This window comes from Salmo salar, chromosome 02 (assembly GCF_965601325.2).
Source record: "Salmo salar chromosome 02, fSalSal1, whole genome shotgun sequence".
Lineage (NCBI taxonomy): Eukaryota > Metazoa > Chordata > Actinopteri > Salmoniformes > Salmonidae > Salmo > Salmo salar.
Window position 1 is genome coordinate 5520673 of NC_138292.1, and position 19488 is coordinate 5540160.

The 19488-nt window shown below is 43.2% G+C and overlaps 1 protein-coding gene across 2 annotated transcripts; it reads left to right on the forward strand.

The window, feature by feature from the left end:
- Nucleotides 1-3255: 3255 nt before the first annotated feature.
- Nucleotides 3256-18578, forward strand: LOC145850453 (collectin-10). 2 transcript variants are annotated; one of them, XM_082959210.1, is made up of 7 exons: nucleotides 3256-3400; nucleotides 5452-5523; nucleotides 9882-9953; nucleotides 16138-16191; nucleotides 16675-16770; nucleotides 17006-17326; nucleotides 17783-18578. In XM_082959210.1, the coding sequence occupies exons 1-7, from the start codon at nucleotides 3286-3288 to the stop codon at nucleotides 17869-17871; spliced, it is 819 nt and encodes a 272-aa protein (XP_082815336.1). In that variant the 5' UTR covers nucleotides 3256-3285; the 3' UTR covers nucleotides 17872-18578. The 2 variants fall into 2 exon arrangements, with proteins under 2 accessions (XP_082815336.1, XP_082815334.1); XM_082959208.1 differs by having other exon boundaries at nucleotides 17006-17316.
- The last annotated feature ends 910 nt before the right edge of the window (nucleotides 18579-19488 follow it).

The window sequence follows — 19488 nt, forward strand, 5'->3', positions numbered from 1 at the left end:
GACACTACATAGACTACATACTGTCAGAGACACTCCTAATGGACACTACATAAACTATATACTGTCAGAGACACTACATGAACTATATACTGTCAGAGACACTACATAAACTATATACTGTCAGAGACACTACATGAACTATATACTGTCAAAGACACTACATAAACTATATACTGTCAGAGACACTCCTAATGGACACTACATAAACGATATACTGTCAGAGACACTCCTAATGGACACTACATAAACTATATACTGTCAAAGACACTACATAGACTACATACTGTCAGAGACACTCCTAATGGACACTACATAAACTATATACTGTCAGAGACACTCCTAATGGACACTACATAGACTACATACTGTCAAAGACACTACATACACTATATACTGTCAAAGACACTACAAACTATATAATGTCAGAGACACTACATAAACTATATAATGTCAGAGACACTACATAGACTACATACTGTCAGAGACACTCCTAATGGACACTACATAAACTACATACTGTCAGAGACACTCCTAATGGACACTACATAAACTATATACTGTCAGAGACACTACCTAAACTATATGCTGTCAGAGACACTACATAAACTATATACTGTCAGAGACACTCCTAATGGACACTACATAAACGATATACTGTCAGAGACACTCCTAATGGACACTACATAGACTACATACTGTCAAAGACACTACATAAACTATATACTGTCAGAGACACGACATAAACTATATACTGCCAGAGACACTCCTAATGGACACTACATAGACTACATACTGTCAGAGACACTCCTAATGGACACTACATAAACGATATACTGTCAGAGACACTCCCAATGGACACTACATAAACTATATACTGTCAAAGACACTACATAGACTACATACTGTCAGAGACACTCCTAATGGACACTACATAAACTATATACTGTCAGAGACACTCCTAATGGACACTACATAGACTACATACTGTCAAAGACACTACATACACTATATACTGTCAAAGACACTACATAAACTATATAATGTCAGAGACACTACATAAACTATATAATGTCAGAGACACTACATAGACTACATACTGTCAGAGACACTCCTAATGGACACTACATAAACTATATACTGTCAGAGACACTCCTAATGGACACTACATAAACTACATACTGTCAGAGACACTCCTAATGGACACTACATAGACTATATACTGTCAGAGACACTCCTAATGGACACTACATAGACTACATACTGTCAGAGACACTCCTAATGGACACTACATAGACTACATACTGTCAAAGACACTACATAAACTATATACTGTCAGAGACACTACATAAACTATATAATGTCAGAGACACTACATAAACTATATACTGTCAGAGACACTCCTAATGGACACTACATAAACTATATACTGTCAGAGACACTCCTAATGGACACTACATAGATTACATACTGTCAGAGACACTCCTAATGGACACTACATAAATTATATACTGTCAGAGACACTCCTAATGGACACTACATAGACTACATACTGTCAGAGACACTCCCAATGGACACTACATAATCTATATACTGTCAGAGACACTCCTAATGGACACAACATAAACTATATACTGTCAGAGACACTCCCAATGGACACTACATAAACTACATACTGTCAGAGACACTACATAAACTATATACTGTCAGAGACACTACATAAACTATATACTGTCAGAGACACTACATAAACTATATACTGTCAGAGACACTACATAAACCATATACTGTCAGAGACACTCCCAATGGACACTACATAAACGACATACTGTCAGAGACACTACATAAACTATATACTGTCAGAGACACTACATAAACTACATACTGTCAGAGACACTACATAAACTACATACTGTCAGAGACACTACATAAACTATATACAGTCAGAGACACTACATAAACTACATACTGTCAGAGACACTCCTAATGGACACTACATAAACTATATACTGTCAGAGACACTACATAAACTATATACTGTCAGAGACACTCCTAATGGACACTACATAAACTATATACTTTCAGAGACACTCATAATGGACACTACATAAACGATATACTGTCAGAGACACCCCTAATGGACACTACATAGACTACATACTGTCAAAGACACTACATAAACTATATACTGTCAGAGACACTACATAAACTATATAATGTCAGAGACACTCCTAATGGACACTACATAAACTATATACTGTCAGAGACACTCCTAATGGACACTACATAGACTACATACTGTCAGAGACACTCCTAATGGACACTACATAGACTACATACTGTCAAAGACACTACATAAACTATATACTGTCAGAGACACTACATAAACTATATACTGTCAGAGACACTCCTAATGGACACTACATAAACTATATACTGTCAGAGACACTACATAAACTACATACTGTCAAAGACACTCCTAATGGACACTACATAGACTATATACTGTCAGAGACACTACATAAACTATATACTGTCAGAGACACTCCTAATGGACACTACATAGACTACATACTGTCAGAGACACTCCTAATGGACACTACATAAACTATATACTGTCAGAGACACTCCAATTGGACACTACATAGACTACATACTGTCAGAGACACTCCTAATGGACACTACATAGACTACATACTGTCAGAGACACTACATAAACTATATACTGTCAGAGACACTAATGGACACTACATAAGCTATATACTGTCAGAGACACTCCTAATGGACACTACATAGACTACATACTGTCAGAGACACTCCTAATGGACACTACATAAACTATATATTGTCAGAGACACTACATAAACTATATACTGTCAGAGACACTACATAAACTATATACTGTCAGAGACACTCCTAATGGACACTACATAAACTAAAACACAATCATTTAACATTTACAGTTACATTTAAGTCATTTAGCAGACGCTCTTATCCAGAGCGACTTACAAATCAATAACAGTAGTAATAATACATTGATATAATATAATCCTGGGGCAAATACAACATTGCAAAGATAGTCACTAATTTGTTCACTCAAATTCCAGATACAAGAGTGAGAAAACATGTGTCCCCTACCTACCCTGGCTAATTACCTAGCCTGGATAATGTTGTCTGACAGCATGACAGTGAAGTGATAACGTTTGGTAAACAAAGATAGAACCCAGCTCTGCGTCTAAAACATACTGTATGGTCCTTGTGCTGTATTGAATCCTCAAACTAAAGGACATGAAACATCACTACTTCAGCAGGAGGCTACTGGTGCTCTCTGTTCTTTCAACTATCTTTGATTCTCTTAATGCGGTTGAAGTCTGTTCCAACACTATTCTACCAGGATCTAAAGGTGATGTTTTCAATCTTCCATCTGCAGGCTTTCTAAAGGATTTTAGAACTATCTGGTGTTTCTCTACAGTACAGTAATCTGTCTGATGTTATGTAAGAGCTTGGTTCGAAAAACATCTTGTAAACCTCATCATAGATATTGCCATTTGCCATTTAATTGATATGTTATGCAAATTCAAATCATTTTAAATTTAAAGCAAACAAATGATGATCTAAAGTCTGTCTGCACCATGTTAAACCAGGCGGTTAATGGAGATAGCATGATCTGTCTGCACCATGTTAAACCAGGCGGTTAATGGAGATAGCGTGATCTGTCTGCACCATGTTAAACCAGGCGGTTAATGGAGATAGCGTGATCTGTCTGCACCATGTTAAACCAGGTGGTTAATGGAGATAGCGTGATCTGTCTGCACCATGTTAAACCAGGTGGTTAATGGAGATAGCGTGATCTGTCTGCACCATGTTAAACCAGGTGGTTAATGGAGACAGCATGATCTGTCTGCACCATGTTAAACCAGGCTGTTAATGGAGATAGCATGATCTGTCTGCACCATGTTAAACCAGGCGGTTAATGGAGATAGCGTGATCTGTCTGCACCATGTTAAACCAGGCGGTTAATGGAGATAGCGTGATCTGTCTGCACCATGTTAAACCAGGTGGTTAATGGAGATAGCGTGATCTGTCTGCACCATGTTAAACCAGGTGGTTAATGGAGATAGCATGATCTGTCTGCACCATGTTAAACCAGGCGGTTAATGGAGATAGCATGATCTGTCTGCACCATGTTAAACCAGGTGGTTAATTTTTATTTTTAAATGTTTTATTTAACCTTTATTTAACTAGGCAAGTCAGTTAAGAACACATTCTTATTTACAATGACGGCCTACCCCGGCCAAACCCGGACGACGCTGGGCCAATTGTGCGCCGCCCTATGGGACTCCCAATCACGGCTGGTTGTGATACAGCCTGGTATGGGACTCCCAATCACGGCTGGTTGTGATACAGCCTGGTATGGGACTCCCAATCACGGCTGGTTGTGATACAGCCTGGTATGGGACTCCCAATCACGGCTGGTTGTGATACAGCCTGGTTAATGGAGATAGCATGCCTCGGTTGCTGTTGTTTTACTACAACAGTAGCTTGTTTCCTACAGAAACCATGATGTTACAAGTAAACAATGTGTTATTTGTTTTACTACAACAGTAGCTTGTTTCCTACAGAAACCCTGCTGGTATTAAACAATAGCCATGTGTTGAAACAGTACAGTCACTTCCATCTCCTTTATTGGGGCAACAGCCTTAAGACATGGCTGGTATGGGAGGCTGCTACTGTTGTAGTGTTGTGCAGTATTAACACGGTGTTGGCTCTGTATGTTGGACTAGAACTAACACCCTTAGACAGTAGAGGTAATACTTATTTGGGGATTTTAGGAGGAGTATTTACTGTATGTCATGAGTAATTTATACACAAGGAAATGTTTCACTTTGTTTTGGGTGCTATTGCTAGCGCCAGAGAAGTGGCCACTATGACTGTCTGGCTGACTGTCTGTATTGAAACAGCTGCTCCACAATAGAGGAGTTTATTTAGATAAGACCCATCCCAAACAGTACTGTCTATATGGACTGAGAAAGAACGGCTACGTTTTGTCTTGAAGTCAGTGAACCTGTAAACCAGGCACAGAAAAGCCAAGGCACTACTGAGTCAGGTTTTCTCAGGTCAAATGAGACCCTTTCAGTCCACTGAACAAACCTCTGTCTCTACTGTCGGTCTCTTCTCTCTGTAGTTTGCTTGACATATTTATTGCATTGTCATAAAATGGGTTATATGCTTTTTCTTCCCCTCATTGTGATTGGGCTCTGAGTTCATAGGAGGCCATTTTGAAATGTATAAAAGCATCAAAGTTTATTTTATTTATGTAAAAAAAAAACTCTGAAGGCCAAAAGCCGAAACACATTGGTTTTACGTGCAACAATAAAGAAGCGTTTTTATTTACTTCCATTGGCCTCCAAGAGTTGCTGAATCTCCTCTGAACTTTTCTTCCTCTCCTAACAGGAGACCTGGGTGAAGGAGGAGACCAGGGAGACCAGGGACGGCTGGGAAAGACCGGCCCACCAGGACTACTAGGTTCCTCCTTATATATTTTTTATTGGTTTAATATTAAAATACATGAATCATTGAGGAATTAAAAGGAAGTGGTATAAAAGCCAGAGAGTTGATTCAACTCTCCGGAAAGTTCTACTGATCCTTTTTTAATTGTTTTTAAATTGTTGTCTTGATGGTTTTAAACAGAGTATCTAAACAGAGTTTGTTAACATCTAAGTGAGCTGAGGTGTTTTGTATATTCCCACGCGTAGTGGTGTATAGTACTTAAGTAAAAATACTTTAAAGTATTACTTATGTAGTTTTGAGGGTATCTGTACTTTACTATTTATAAAATATGTTTCTACCCTGCCCACGCAGTCAGTCCCCAGAGATAAAGGTATGTAAACCCCCTCAGTTGAAGGTAAATGCCTATATAAGCACTCAATACTCTAGACTCAAAAGCAGAACAGACTAGCTATCCCCCCAGTCTTTCTAGATTCAGAAGCAGAACAGACTAGCTATCCCCCCAGTCTTTCTAGATTCAGAAGCAGAACAGACTAGCTATCCCCCCAGTCTTTCTAGATTCAGAAGCAGAACAGACTAGCTATCCCCCCAGTCGTTCTAGATTCAGAGCAGCAATGTGTCTGACTCTGACGTGAGTGAGGTCTAATTGGCACCGGCAGTGAGCTGAGTTACAGTGGAGTAGCCTGGGCCAGACCAGCCAGCCTCCCTGAGCCTGACTCTCTGCTTTTCCTTGAAGGAAGTCACATCAGAGCAGACGTGTTAATTGCTGCTGCTGCAGGATGGCGGCCAGCGGTCGGCGAGAGCACCATATATGTTCTGTGGGAGGTGGAAGTAGGAGGCAGGGAGGCAGGGCCAGGTGCTAACTTAACTTCTGGCTGGTTGGCCTCTTTCACAAACACACACCTCTATAATCGGACCAACAGACAGAGACAAATGCCAGCCAGGACCGTTGGAGTCATTTCCAAAAAAAAGAAAGAACAAATAAAACTTGTTGACTTGTTTTTTCAACTTCACCCACAGTGTATAACAAAACTAACAATGTTGGTTTCCTGTATGTTTGTTGTTAGGTTGGATATGATGTATGTTCACCATAACGTAATGCTTTATAAATCCATTACATGACATTCCAGTAAATACACAGCTTGATCAAAGTTTCCTTTACAGGTAATTTACTAAGAGATGTTAGAGTTACTTTCATATCTAAATGGGGCTTAAAGAGGGTTACTAACCATCAAAGTGAGTTTAAAACATCCACTACACATACTACTGTCGTTGACTAAGCTAAGATTGACTGAAGCCAAAGGGTAATTGCCTTTAATTTTACATTGCATGAAAGGGTCACTAAACTAAAATGCATCACAAATGGCACCATATTTTCCTTAAATAATACAGTACTTTTGACCAGTTAAACGGGCAATATCAGTGAGAAAATGTCAATAATCAGACCTGTATAAGTAGTGGATAATTAAGCAATAAGGTGCAAGAGGCAGTGCTATATAATGACTACTGTCACAGCAGGTAAATGGTATTGTTCGGCTCGATGCGATAAACCACTACCTTGTGTGCCTTATTGCTTTTATAAAACTCTTACCAACATATTTAAAATAACAATGCTTACATATTTTCATTAAAAACGTTATTTGGATAAGTCAATAATCTGGTTGTTAGTTATTTTGGTCATGTCAGTTGTAAATGATTTTTGCATAGTTGCTATGCAAAAGGCCTGGTCATCCGTTGTAAATAAAATGGTTGCTATGCAGGCTATAAAGTTCTTGTCACTTGCTAGACAGCTAGCCAACTTCAGCTAACTCAGTCACGTCAAAACATTGAACCTTGAATGACAGTACACAAACTGCATTTCCGTTTGTTTGAGCTTGTTTTTCTATTGGCATTTACTTGGATATGTCCACGATAATGACGTTGATGGGTGATATCGACTGGCTCAGAAAAAGTTGTCGAGTCTCGTCTGGGCACCGTTCACTGTATGCTACTACAGAGATCTAAACTCAAAAGTTGAACAATGTTTCCGAGGCCTGACAGGCAGACAGCGAGGCTTATATTATCCCCCGCTGTACCAAACTAAATGCTAGGCTGGAAGCAAGGGGAAATCATGTGCGAGTTGGGATAAATACAAGAGATGATTCGGACAGCAACACGACCATGCCAGTCTTACGGAGGTGGAAGAGTTATCAGGCATAACGGTGTCTGACCGCCGATACAACACGGCTTGGAACGCTGCTCGTCCAATCAGCATCCACTTTTATAAAGACTGTTACTGACTAAATCAAACAATCTCTTCACGTTCAGCCTGTCATTTTAAATGTCCCACCTGCTAGAATATGAAAGCAGACACCATAATGATGATGTTCCATGTTGAGAAATGTTTCCGTGTGTTAGGATCTTTCCTTAAAAAAAATTCAGGCTGCTGAAATTATGCTGAAATTATTGCCCTGAAAAATTATGATGACTAAAATACTTGAGCTGTACATATTGTAATGACCTGACTAGATCATGAAGGAACAATTGTCCAGACAGAGGATGGAGTTAACGAATGGACGGTTTATTAACACAACTTAACACAGGCTACTGTTTGGCCGTAGCCCACGCCAAATAAATGAAAGGTACACTACAAACCAACCGTGACCTTCTCTTGTGAAGCCCAGACGTAAGAGAGAGAACAATGGCTAAACCCGGTTTTAACATCCAATGCTCCATCCCCCTGCCCAACCCCCCTTCACGCCACTCCGCCAACCACCAGGCTGCCCGGTATCCGAACATTCCAGGCATTCCCGTGATTGGCAGATAGCAGGTTGATTGGCATGACCCCGCGAACACTGGTAAGTACGACACAACCCACTAATAGCCTAACACATAACCCACAACTGTCTGTGCGGGTCGCTACAATATGCCAGGCTGAACAAAACCCAACAGTAGGCCTAATTTGGAAAAACACCATGAGATCTCACAACCTGGATAAAAAAAAACGCTTTACACAATCTGTGAAGATACAAAACAATTCCAATTGAACCAAAATGGACATGGCTGAATTAGATTGTGAAAAACAATATTGCCTGATGCTAGATGGATAATGTGTGGTACAGGCTTTTGGGAAGAGAGTCCTGCATCAGTTATTATTTCAACTACTGTCCATTTGCAGCTGAATATTTCCTGAGGAAATACTCATTTGGGTCCTGGCAGAACGGCTCCGGCATAAAAAGCAGATTTCCCAATCCGTCTCTCTCAATTCAAGGGGCTTTATTGGCATCGGGAATATATGTTAACATTGCCAAAGCAAGTGAAGTAGATAATAAACAAAAGTGAAATTAACAATACAATTAACAGTAAACATTACACTCATAGAAGTTCCAAAAGAATAAAGACATTTCAAATGTCATATTATGTCTATATACAGTGTTGTAATGATGTGCAAATATTTAAAGTACAAAAGGGAAAATAAATAAACATAAATATGGGTTGTATTTACAATGGTGTTTGTTCTTCACTGGTTGCCCTTTTCTTGTGGCAACAGGTCACACATCTTGCTGCTGTGAGGCACACTGTGGTATTTCACCCAATAGATATGGGAGTTTATCAAAATTGGGTTTGCTTTCGAATTCTTTGTGGATCTGTGTATTCTGAGGGAACAATGTGTCTCTAACATGGTCATACATTTGGCAGGAGGTTAGGAAGTGCAGCTCAGTTTCCACCTCATTTTGTGGGCAGTGTGCACATAGCCTGTCTTCTCTTGAGAGCCAGGTCTGTCTACGGCGGCCTGTTTCAATAGCAAGGCTATGATCACCGAGTCTGTACATAGTCAAAGCTTTCCTTAAGTTTGGGTCAGTCACAGTGGTCAAGTATTCTGCCACTGTGTTCTCTCTGTTTAGGGCCAAATAGCATTCCAGTTTGCACTGTTTTTTTCCAATGTGTCAAGTAATTAACTTTTTGTTTTCTCATGATTTGGTTGGGTCTCTCTCTCCCCCCTCTTCATCTCCCCCTCTTTCTCGTTCTCCACCCTCTCCCCCCTCTCACTCTCCCCCTCTCTCTCTCTCTACCCCCTCTTCATCTCCCCCTCTTTCTCGTTCTCCACCCTCTCCCCCCTCTCACTCTCCCCCTCTCTCCCCCTTTCTTTCTCTCTCTCACTCTCTCTCTCTCCCTCCACCTTCTCTATCTCTCCTCCCATCTTTCTCTCTCCCCCTCTCTCTCCCCTCTCTCTCTCTCTGGCCTTTAGTTTCTCGCTTTAAATTCCATCAGTAGCCTAACTGCCATAAAAAACACAAGAAAACAGCAGTAAAGAAACAGACCAAAAAAACTCTCTACCTATTTACAATTTTCTTTGGTCTGGCAGTTCACCAGTCTTCTCCTGCCCTCTCTTTCAGGTTTGACAGGGGAGCTCGGAGATAAAGGAGAGGTGGGCAGGATGGGAAAGATGGGTCCTGCTGGAGACAAAGGTAATCACTTAGTAATCAGACTGACTGAGAAACATTCTGCTTATGGAGAAGAAAACTGTTCTGGCTGCTTCTCAGGCCAATGATACAGAGGCCGTGTCTCTACTGGCACCCTATTCAGCCATAGGACTGGTCAAAAGTAGTGCACTACTACCCATAGGGCTGGTCAAAAATAGTGCACTATACAGGGAATAGGGTGCCATTTAGGCCGTAGCCACAGAGACACACTGCCAGACCCAAACTACCTGGGAGAGACCTTCATCAAGTTTGTTTTACATAAACAGCTACTTGTTTAGTTTTTATCCAATGTATTCAGCCTCTCTTCCCATTGAACCCTTCAACTCGGGTTGTTGATGCATCTATTAGACAGACCTGGGTTCAAATACTATTTGAAATCTTTCCATTCTTTGATCATTTGCTCTAGCCTGGCCTGCGTGTAGTATCAGACGGACAGGGGTTACAGTGCTCTAGCCTGGCCTGCCTGTAGTATCAGACGGACAGGGGTTACAGTGCTCTAGCCTGGCCTGCCTGTAGTATCAGACGGACAGGGGTTACAGTGCTCTAGCCTGGCCTGCCTGTAGTATCAGACGGACAGGGGTTACAGTGCTCTAGCCTGGCCTGCCTGTAGTATCAGACGGACAGGGGTTACAGTGCTCTAGCCTGGCCTGCCTGTAGTATCAGACGGACAGGGGTTACAGTGCTCTAGCCTGGCCTGCCTGTAGTATCAGACGGACAGGGGTTACAGTGCTCTAGCCTGGCCTGCCTGTAGTATCAGACGGACAGGGGTTACAGTGCTCTAGCCTGGCCTGCCTGTAGTATCAGACGGACAGGGGTTACAGTGTTGGGACTATTCTATCGGTCTATTTAGCCAGGCCAGCTCAATCAAGCACAGATAAAAGATTTTCCTAGATGCCGTTGTGCCCTTGAGCAAGGCACGTAACCCCCCCACAACAACAGCTCCCCAGGTGCCCAGTGTGGCACCCCTCCACCCTACCTCTCAAAAGAAACGGTATGTGTGTGTGTGTGTGTGTGTACGTGTGTGTGTGTGTGTGTGTGTGTGTGTGTGTGTGTGTGTGTGTGTGTGTGTGTGTGTGTGTGTGTGTGTGTGTGTGTGTGTGTGTGTGTGTGTACGTGTGTCTTTCTGAGGGGTTAAATCAGAAGTCAGAGTTCTGTTGGACCTTGTGTGTTATTGACCAATAATGTGATGGTACTGTTAATAGTATTTAGTATTAGTATCAGATAGTATTTCAACTCAGGTCTGCTAGTAGAGAATTACTTTCCACGGTCGTCAATGTGATCAGCTTGGAAGGGACTCAGGAACATGTTTACTGAGAGCTAAACCATTATGTCCTCCTTGAATCCCTTTGTACATCCCAAATGCCTTCTATTCCCTATATAGTGCACTACTTTCTACCAGAGCCTGGTCCACAGTAGTGCACTACTTTCTACCAGAGCCTGGTCAACAGTAGTGCACTACTTTCTACCAGAGCCTGGTCAACAGTAGTGCACTACTTTCTACCAGAGCCTGGTCCACAGTAGTGCACTACTTTCTACCAGAGCCTAGTCAACAGTAGTGCACTACTTTCTACCAGAGCCTGGTCAACAGTAGTGCACTACTTTCTACCAGAGCCTGGTCAACAGTAGTTCACTACTTTCTACCTGAGGCTGGTCAACAGTAGTGCACTACTTTCTACCAGAGCCTGGTCAACAGTAGTGCACTACTTTCTATCAGAGCCTGGTCAACAGTAGTGCACTACTTTCTACCAGAGCCTGGTCAACAGTAGTGCACTACTTTCTACCAGAGCCTGGTCAACAGTAGTGCACTACTTTCTACCAGAGCCTGGTCAACAGTAGTGCACTACTTTCTACCAGAGCCTGGTCAACAGTAGTGCACTACTTTCTATCAGAGCCTGGTTAACAGTAGTGCACTACTTTCTATCAGAGCCTGGTTAACAACAGTGCACTACTTTCTACCAGAGCCTGGTCAACAGTAGTGCACTATACAGGGAATAAGGTGTCATTTGTGATGCAGCCCCTCTCTGAAGTAACATGTACGTAAACCTCAAGGCCTCATCAAGAGTCTGGTCAATCCTGTCTGTAATGCTTTGACAGCCCTACAGAAAGAGTCTGGTCAATCCTGTCTGTAATGCTTTGACAGACCTACAGAAAGAGTCTGGTCAATCCTGTCTGTAATGCTTTGACAGACCTACAGAAAGAGTCTGGTCAATCCTGTCTGTAATGCTTTGACAGACCTACAGAAAGAGTCTGGTCAATCCTGTCTGTAATGCTTTGACAGACCTACAGAAAGAGTCTGGTCAATCCTGTCTGTAATGCTTTGACAGACCTACAGAAAGAGTCTGGTCAATCCTGTCTGTAATGCTTTGACAGCCCTACAGAAAGAGTCTGGTCAATCCTGTCTGTAATGCTTTGACAGACCTACAGAAAGAGTCTGGTCAATCCTGTCTGTAATGCTTTGACAGACCTACAGAAAGAGTCTGGTCAATCCTGTCTGTAATGCTTTGACAGACCTACAGAAAGAGTCTGGTCAATCCTGTCTGTAATGCTTTGACAGACCTACAGAAAGAGTCTGGTCAATCCTGTCTGTAATGCTTTGACAGACCTACAGAAAGAGTCTGGTCAATCCTGTCTGTAATGCTTTGACAGACCTACAGAAAGAGTCTGGTCAATCCTGTCTGTAATGCTTTGACAGACCTACAGAAAGAGTCTGGTCAATCCTGTCTGTAATGCTTTGACAGCCCTACAGAAAGAGTCTGGTCAATCCTGTCTGTAATGCTTTGACAGACCTACAGAAAGAGTCTGGTCAATCCTGTCTGTAATGCTTTGACAGACCTACAGAAAGAGTCTGGTCAATCCTGTCTGTAATGCTTTGACAGACCTACAGAAAGAGTCTGGTCAATCCTGTCTGTAATGCTTTGACAGACCTACAGAAAGAGTCTGGTCAATCCTGTCTGTAATGCTTTGACAGACCTACAGAAATCCAGACCTCAACTTAGTAGGTTAAGGCCTAACAATAATCTAAAAATATCCATATTTGGGTTATATAAAAACATTATGCTGGTACTATTCTTCCAGGTAACTGTGGAAAATATAGGGTATTTCATGAAGCTGTATCAAGTCAAGAGAAAAGCCTTCAAATCAATCTCAGTGAAAATCTCAGATCCTTGAGCTATTTTGTGACACAATAATGTGTCACCTACACATTATTGCCCTCCGGTAGTCTAACTGTCATAAAAACAACCTGTGTTGTGTTGGTAATCTACTTACTTCCCCTAATTTGTAAACTGCCAGTTAGGGGGTTAAGCACCTAGTGTAGGAGGAGTTGATTCACCTTCCTGTCAGTTAGGAGGTAAAACATCTACTGTAGAGAGGTTGAATCCCCCTCCTGTCAGTTAGGAGGTAGAGCAGCATCTACTGTAGAGAGAGGTTGAATCCCCCTCCTGTCAGTTAGGAGGTAAAACATCTACTGTAGGGAGAGGTTGAATCCCCCTCCTGTCAGTTAGGAGGTAGAGCAGCATCTACTGTAGAGAGAGGTTGAATCCCCCTCCTGTTAGTTAGGAGGTAAAACATCTACTGTAGGGAGAGGTTGAATCCCCCTCCTGTCAGTTAGGAGGTAAAACATCTACTGTAGAGAGGTTGAATCCCCCTCCTGTCAGTTAGGAGGTAGAGCAGCATCTACTGTAGAGAGAGGTTGAATCCCCCTCCTGTCAGTTAGGAGGTAAAACATCTACTGTAGAGAGGTTGAATCCCCCTCCTGTCAGTTAGGAGGTAGAGCAGCATCTACTGTAGAGAGGTTGAATCCCCCTCCTGTCAGTTAGGAGGTAGAGCAGCATCTACTGTAGAGAGAGGTTGAATCCCCCTCCTGTCAGTTAGGAGGTAAAACATCTACTGTAGAGAGGTGAATCCCCCTCCTGTCAGTTAGGAGGTAAAACACCTACTGTAGAGAGAGGTTGAATCCCCCTCCTGTCAGTTAGGAGGTAGAGCAGCATCTACTGTAGAGAGGTTGAATCCCCCTGCTGTCAGTTAGGAGGTAGAGCAGCATCTACTGTAGAGAGGTTGAATCCCCCTCCTGTCAGTTAGGAGGTAAAACATCTACTGTAGAGAGAGGTTGAATCCCACTCCTGTCAGTTAGGAGGTAGAGCAGCATCTACTGTAGAGAGAGGTTGAATCCCCCTCCTGTCAGTTAGGAGGTAGAGCAGCATCTACTGTAGAGAGGTTGAATCCCCCTCCTGTCAGTTAGGAGGTAGAGCAGCATCTACTGTAGAGAGGTTGAATCCCCCTCCTGTCAGTTAGGAGGTAGAGCAGCATCTACTGTAGAGAGAGGTTGAATCCCCCTCCTCTCAGTTAGGAGGTAAAACATCTACTGTAGGGAGAGGTTGAATCCCCCTCCTGTCAGTTAGGAGGTAGAGCAGCATCTACTGTAGAGAGAGGTTGAATCCCCCTCCTGTCAGTTAGGAGGTAAAACATCTACTGTAGAGAGAGGTTGAATCCCCCTCCAGTCAGTTAGGAGGTAAAACATCTACTGTAGGGAGAGGTTGAATCCCCCTCCTGTCAGTTAGGAGGTAAAACATCTACTGTAGAGAGAGGTTGAATCCCCCTCCTGTCAGTTAGGAGGTAGAGCAGCATCTACTGTAGAGAGAGGTTGAATCCCCCTCCTGTCAGTTAGGAGGTAAAACATCTACTGTAGGGAGAGGTTGAATCCCCCTCCTGTCAGTTAGGAGGTAAAACATCTACTGTAGAGAGGTTGAATCCCCCTCCTGTCAGTTAGGAGGTAGAGCAGCATCTACTGTAGGGAGAGGTTGAATCCCCTCCTGTCAGTTAGGAAGTAAAACATCTACTGTAGGGAGGTTGAATCCCCCTCCTGTCAGTTAGGAGGTAGAGCAGCATCTACTGTAGAGAGAGGTTGAATCCCCCTCCTGTCAGTTAGGAGGTAGAGCAGCATCTACTGTAGAGAGGTTGAATCCCCCTCCTGTCAGTTAGGAGGTAAAACATCTACTGTAGAGAGAGGTTGAATCCCCCTCCTGTCAGTTAGGAGGTAGAGCAGCATCTACTGTAGAGAGGTTGAATCCCCCTCCTGTCAGTTAGGAGGTAGAGCAGCATCTACTGTAGAGAGAGGTTGAATCCCCCTCCTGTCAGTTAGGAGGTAGAGCAGCATCTACTGTAGAGAGGTGAATCCCCCTCCTGTCAGTTAGGAGGTAAAACACCTACTGTAGAGAGAGGTTGAATCCCCCTCCTGTCAGTTAGGAGGTAGAGCAGCATCTACTGTAGAGAGGTTGAATCCCCCTGCTGTCAGTTAGGAGGTAGAGCAGCATCTACTGTAGAGAGGTTGAATCCCCCTCCTGTCAGTTAGGAGGTAAAACATCTACTGTAGAGAGAGGTTGAATCCCCCTCCTGTCAGTTAGGAGGTAAAACACCTACTGTAGAGAGAGGTTGAATCCCCCTCCAGTCAGTTAGGAGGTAAAACATCTACTGTAGAGAGAGGTTGAATCCCCCTCCTGTCAGTTAGGAGGTAAAACATCTACTGTTGAGAGAGGTTGAATCCCCCTCCTGTCAGTTAGGAGGTAGAGCAGCATCTACTGTAGAGAGAGGTTGAATCCCCCTCCTGTCAGTTAGGAGGTAAAACATCTACTGTAGGGAGAGGTTGAACCCCCCTCCTGTCAGTTAGGAGGTAGAGCAGCATCTACTGTAGAGAGTGGTTGAATCCCCCTCGTGTCAGTTAAGAGGTAAAACATCTACTGTAGAGAGAGGTTGAATCCCCCTCCTGTCAGTTAGGAGGTAGAGCAGCATCTACTGTAGAGAGAGGTTGAATCCCCCTCCTGTCAGTTAGGAGGTAGAGCAGCATCTACTGTAGAGAGAGGTTGAATCCCCCTCCTGTCAGTTAGGAGGTAAAACATCTACTGTAGAGAGAGGTTGAATCCCCCTCCTGTCAGTTAGGAGGTAGAGCAGCATCTACTGTAGGGAGAGGTTGAATCCCCCTCCTGCCACATCTCTGCTCTATGAAGTGAAGCACTGTGAAGTGCTGCTGTCTAGTGGTGATATCTTAGCAGTGCAAATAGTTTTCATCCTGAAGCAGACATCTACTCAGCAAAATGTATATGGCTGGTCTCTATCCTCCCTGGACTATGCTGCTGACCCTTATATGTAGTGTAACTGTACGTGTTAATTCTAGGGGACGCAGGAGAAGCAGGAGTTGATGGACCTTCTGGACTGAAAGGGAAAGCAGGTGAGCTAGTTCATTATTTATCCTCGTTCTTTGTTCATGTATGTTTCCAAACCACTGGATATGTGGGAACTCCTTCAAAACTGTTGGAAAAGCATTCCAGGTGAAGCTGGTTGAGAGAATGCCAAGAGTGTGCAAAGCTGTCAAAGAGGCAAAAGGTGGCTACTTTGAAGAATCTGAAATCTATCTTGATTCGTTTTTTTTTGGTTACTACATGATTCCATATGTGTTATTTCATAGTTTTGATTTCTACAATGTAGAAAATAGTAAAAACAAAAGAAAAACACTTGAATGAGTAGGTTTGTCCAAACTTTTGACTGGTACTGTATGTTTCCAAACCACTGGAGATAGTACCTCCAAGTCACTATCATACAATGTCGTGTCTTCACATTCTGGACTGGGCTGGTTACAAAAAGAGATTTCCTGAAAGAGAATGATGTTTATTGTAAGACACATGCCATACCTGACTACATGCATGTCTGACAGGAACAACATGTGACTGCGGGAGGTACAGGAAGGTAGTTGGACAGATGGACATCAATGTCAGAAAGCTGAAGAATGCAGTCAAGTTTGTGAAAAATGGTAAGTCGTTGTATTCTGCTTAAATCATCATTTCAGGTCAGATCATTAGAAAACAATTGAACTAAAATAAGAAAATCTCAGCCAATGTGTAGCACAACGTAAATCAAACTGGCATTCCACAACACAACAAAAATATTGTTTTGACTTGGATTGAATAAGGAGTTTTTACTTATATTGAATTGAATGAATAAGGAGTTTAGACTCCAACTTATTACATCTCATATGTCATATTCAGTCATTTTAGGCATCAAGGAAACAGAGGAGAAATTTTACCTGATTGTGAAAGAGGCCAGAAAGTACCGAGAGGCTCTGATAAACTGTAAGCTGAGGGGCGGTATGCTCGCCATGCCCAAAACAACAGACACCAACACCCTGATAGCAGACTACGTCACCCAGGCTGGCCTTACCCAGGTCTTCATCGGGCTGCAGGCTGGGCTGAAGGGGGGAGGGCCTGTTTACGCAGACCTGACCCCAGTGAGGAACTATACGGCCTGGGGCCTAGAGGAGCCATCAGGGGCCCCTTCCAACACCAGCTGTGTGAAGATGGTCAGCACGGGTATGGCAAGACATTTTAACATGTACTCACTACGATAGACTAGTCCTAATTCTAATTCTAGATATCAATGGGCAACTTCTGAAATGGCACTCTATTCTCTGCCCGATAGTGTACACTACTCTGGTCAAACGTAGTGCGTCAAGCTAGGGTATAGGGTGCCACTTTAGACACAACCAATAAATACATTTGGACTTAGTACCATTTCGGAGTCAAGATATCGGCTGTGCTCCCCTGCTCAGACGTTGCATGTATCAGCCAATGGTTGCGTGCCACGTCATCGACCGTGCCGTCTGGAACCAGATTGCTGTGACATAATGAATGTAGTCAGCCGATACTTAATAAATACCTATCCAGGTGTTGTGAGACCTGGAATGCGTCGGCAGCGTCTGAGCAAGGGGGGACGCCACCATCAACACTTCCATTTGGACTAGTCCTCCTGATTGTAATCACCCACAGGTACCTGGAACCAGGTGGAGTGTGACATCACCATGTACTACGTGTGCGAGTTCAAGAAGAGCAGGAGAGGTCTCGCCGCCGTGCTGTGATGTCATCAAGTCGGTCGAAGGTTGTTGATGTGGACATTAGACCTTTATACTAAGACAGAAACCAGTAGTACTTTAACCTATAGATAAACATGTAGCCTTATAGTAACTAGACAAATGGCATTGATGTAACCTAGCCTATTGATATTAATGAGAGATAAAAGTTGGTATCCATGGGGCCTCTCGAGTGGCGCAGCGGTCTAAGGCACTGCATCGCAGTGCTAGAGGTGTCACTACAGACCTGGGTTCGATCCCGGGCTGTATCACAACCGGCTGTGATCGGGAGTCCCATCGGGCGGTGCACAATTGGCCCAGCGTCGTCCAGGTTAGGGGAGAGTTTGGCCAGGGGGGCTATACTTGGCTCATGGCGCTCTAGTGACTCCTTGTGGTGGGCCGGGTGCCTGTAGACTGACCATGGTAGTCAGTTGAACAGTGTTTCCTCCGACACATTGGTGCGACTGACCTCTGAGTTAAGCGGGCGGGTGTTAATAAGAAGCTCGGTTTGGCGGGTCATGTTTCGGAGGACGCGTGACTTGACCTTCGCCTCCCGAGCCCGTTGGGGAGTTGCAGTGATGAGACCAGATCGACATTGGGGAGAAAATGTTTTTTTTTGTTTTTTTTAAATTGGTATCCCTTTTGACACTTAAACCTTTTGTTTTTGGGATATGAAACCTTTCCCTTTGTGTAATAAACACCATACAAATCAACCACCTCATTTTGATTGTCCATTTATTCAGATCAGAACAGGTAGTGAGCAGCAGCACAGCGGCAAGGAAAAACTCCCTAGAAGAAAGGAAGAAACCTGGAGAAGGACCAAAAAGCTAAACATTCATTGCACCAGTAACTTTAGGAATACAGTACAGCCAGTGAAATAGATGAGTCCTTCATTGGACCGACTCTGTCTAACATTGTTAACAGCATGTGCAGCTTGGGGTTATGTCAACAGGAGCTGAGTTTATCCACATATTCCAGGTAAACATTAACCTGGTGGGGCTTTTCTAGCCTGTTACTGCCCCTATATAAAATAACAATCATTCTCTCATAATACTGTTCTCACTCTCTCTGACAATATAGATAAGTTACAGACAGGACTCCTGCTCTGTTCAATTCAGAGGCTTGCAGGTGTAGGCTATGTGTACGTCCCAAATGGCACCATAAACGTAGTGCACTACGTAGGGAGTGTGGTGCTATTTGGAGACGCTTCTCTGTGGGTCATGGTTATTGAGTAAACAACTTTAAGTTGTGCAATTATTTACCTAAACCATGAAGGTGTTTCAGCTTGCAGATAAATCACAGCGCCGCTTTCCCTTTCTCCTTTCTCAGACTCCTCTCACCTTGGAATGTTCTCCCTCTGCAGGTAGACTAATATTGACTTTAGAGTGGCCTATCAACATCTGTGGAAGTTAATCGGCATCACTGCATCTAGTCTGCCTGTTTGTATCGTCTTTTTTTCTGGAAAGGGATTCTATAGTAGAACCTCTCGCTCATTTTCTCAGGCACGTTCAATTCGTAGCAGATTCATCTTTAGCGAGTCGCGACAGAGAGATCGAGGTGTGGTATTGCGGTAACTGCGACTGTCTCCACTCTGCGGGCGGGTAGAGTTGGATAAAGTGAAGGGAG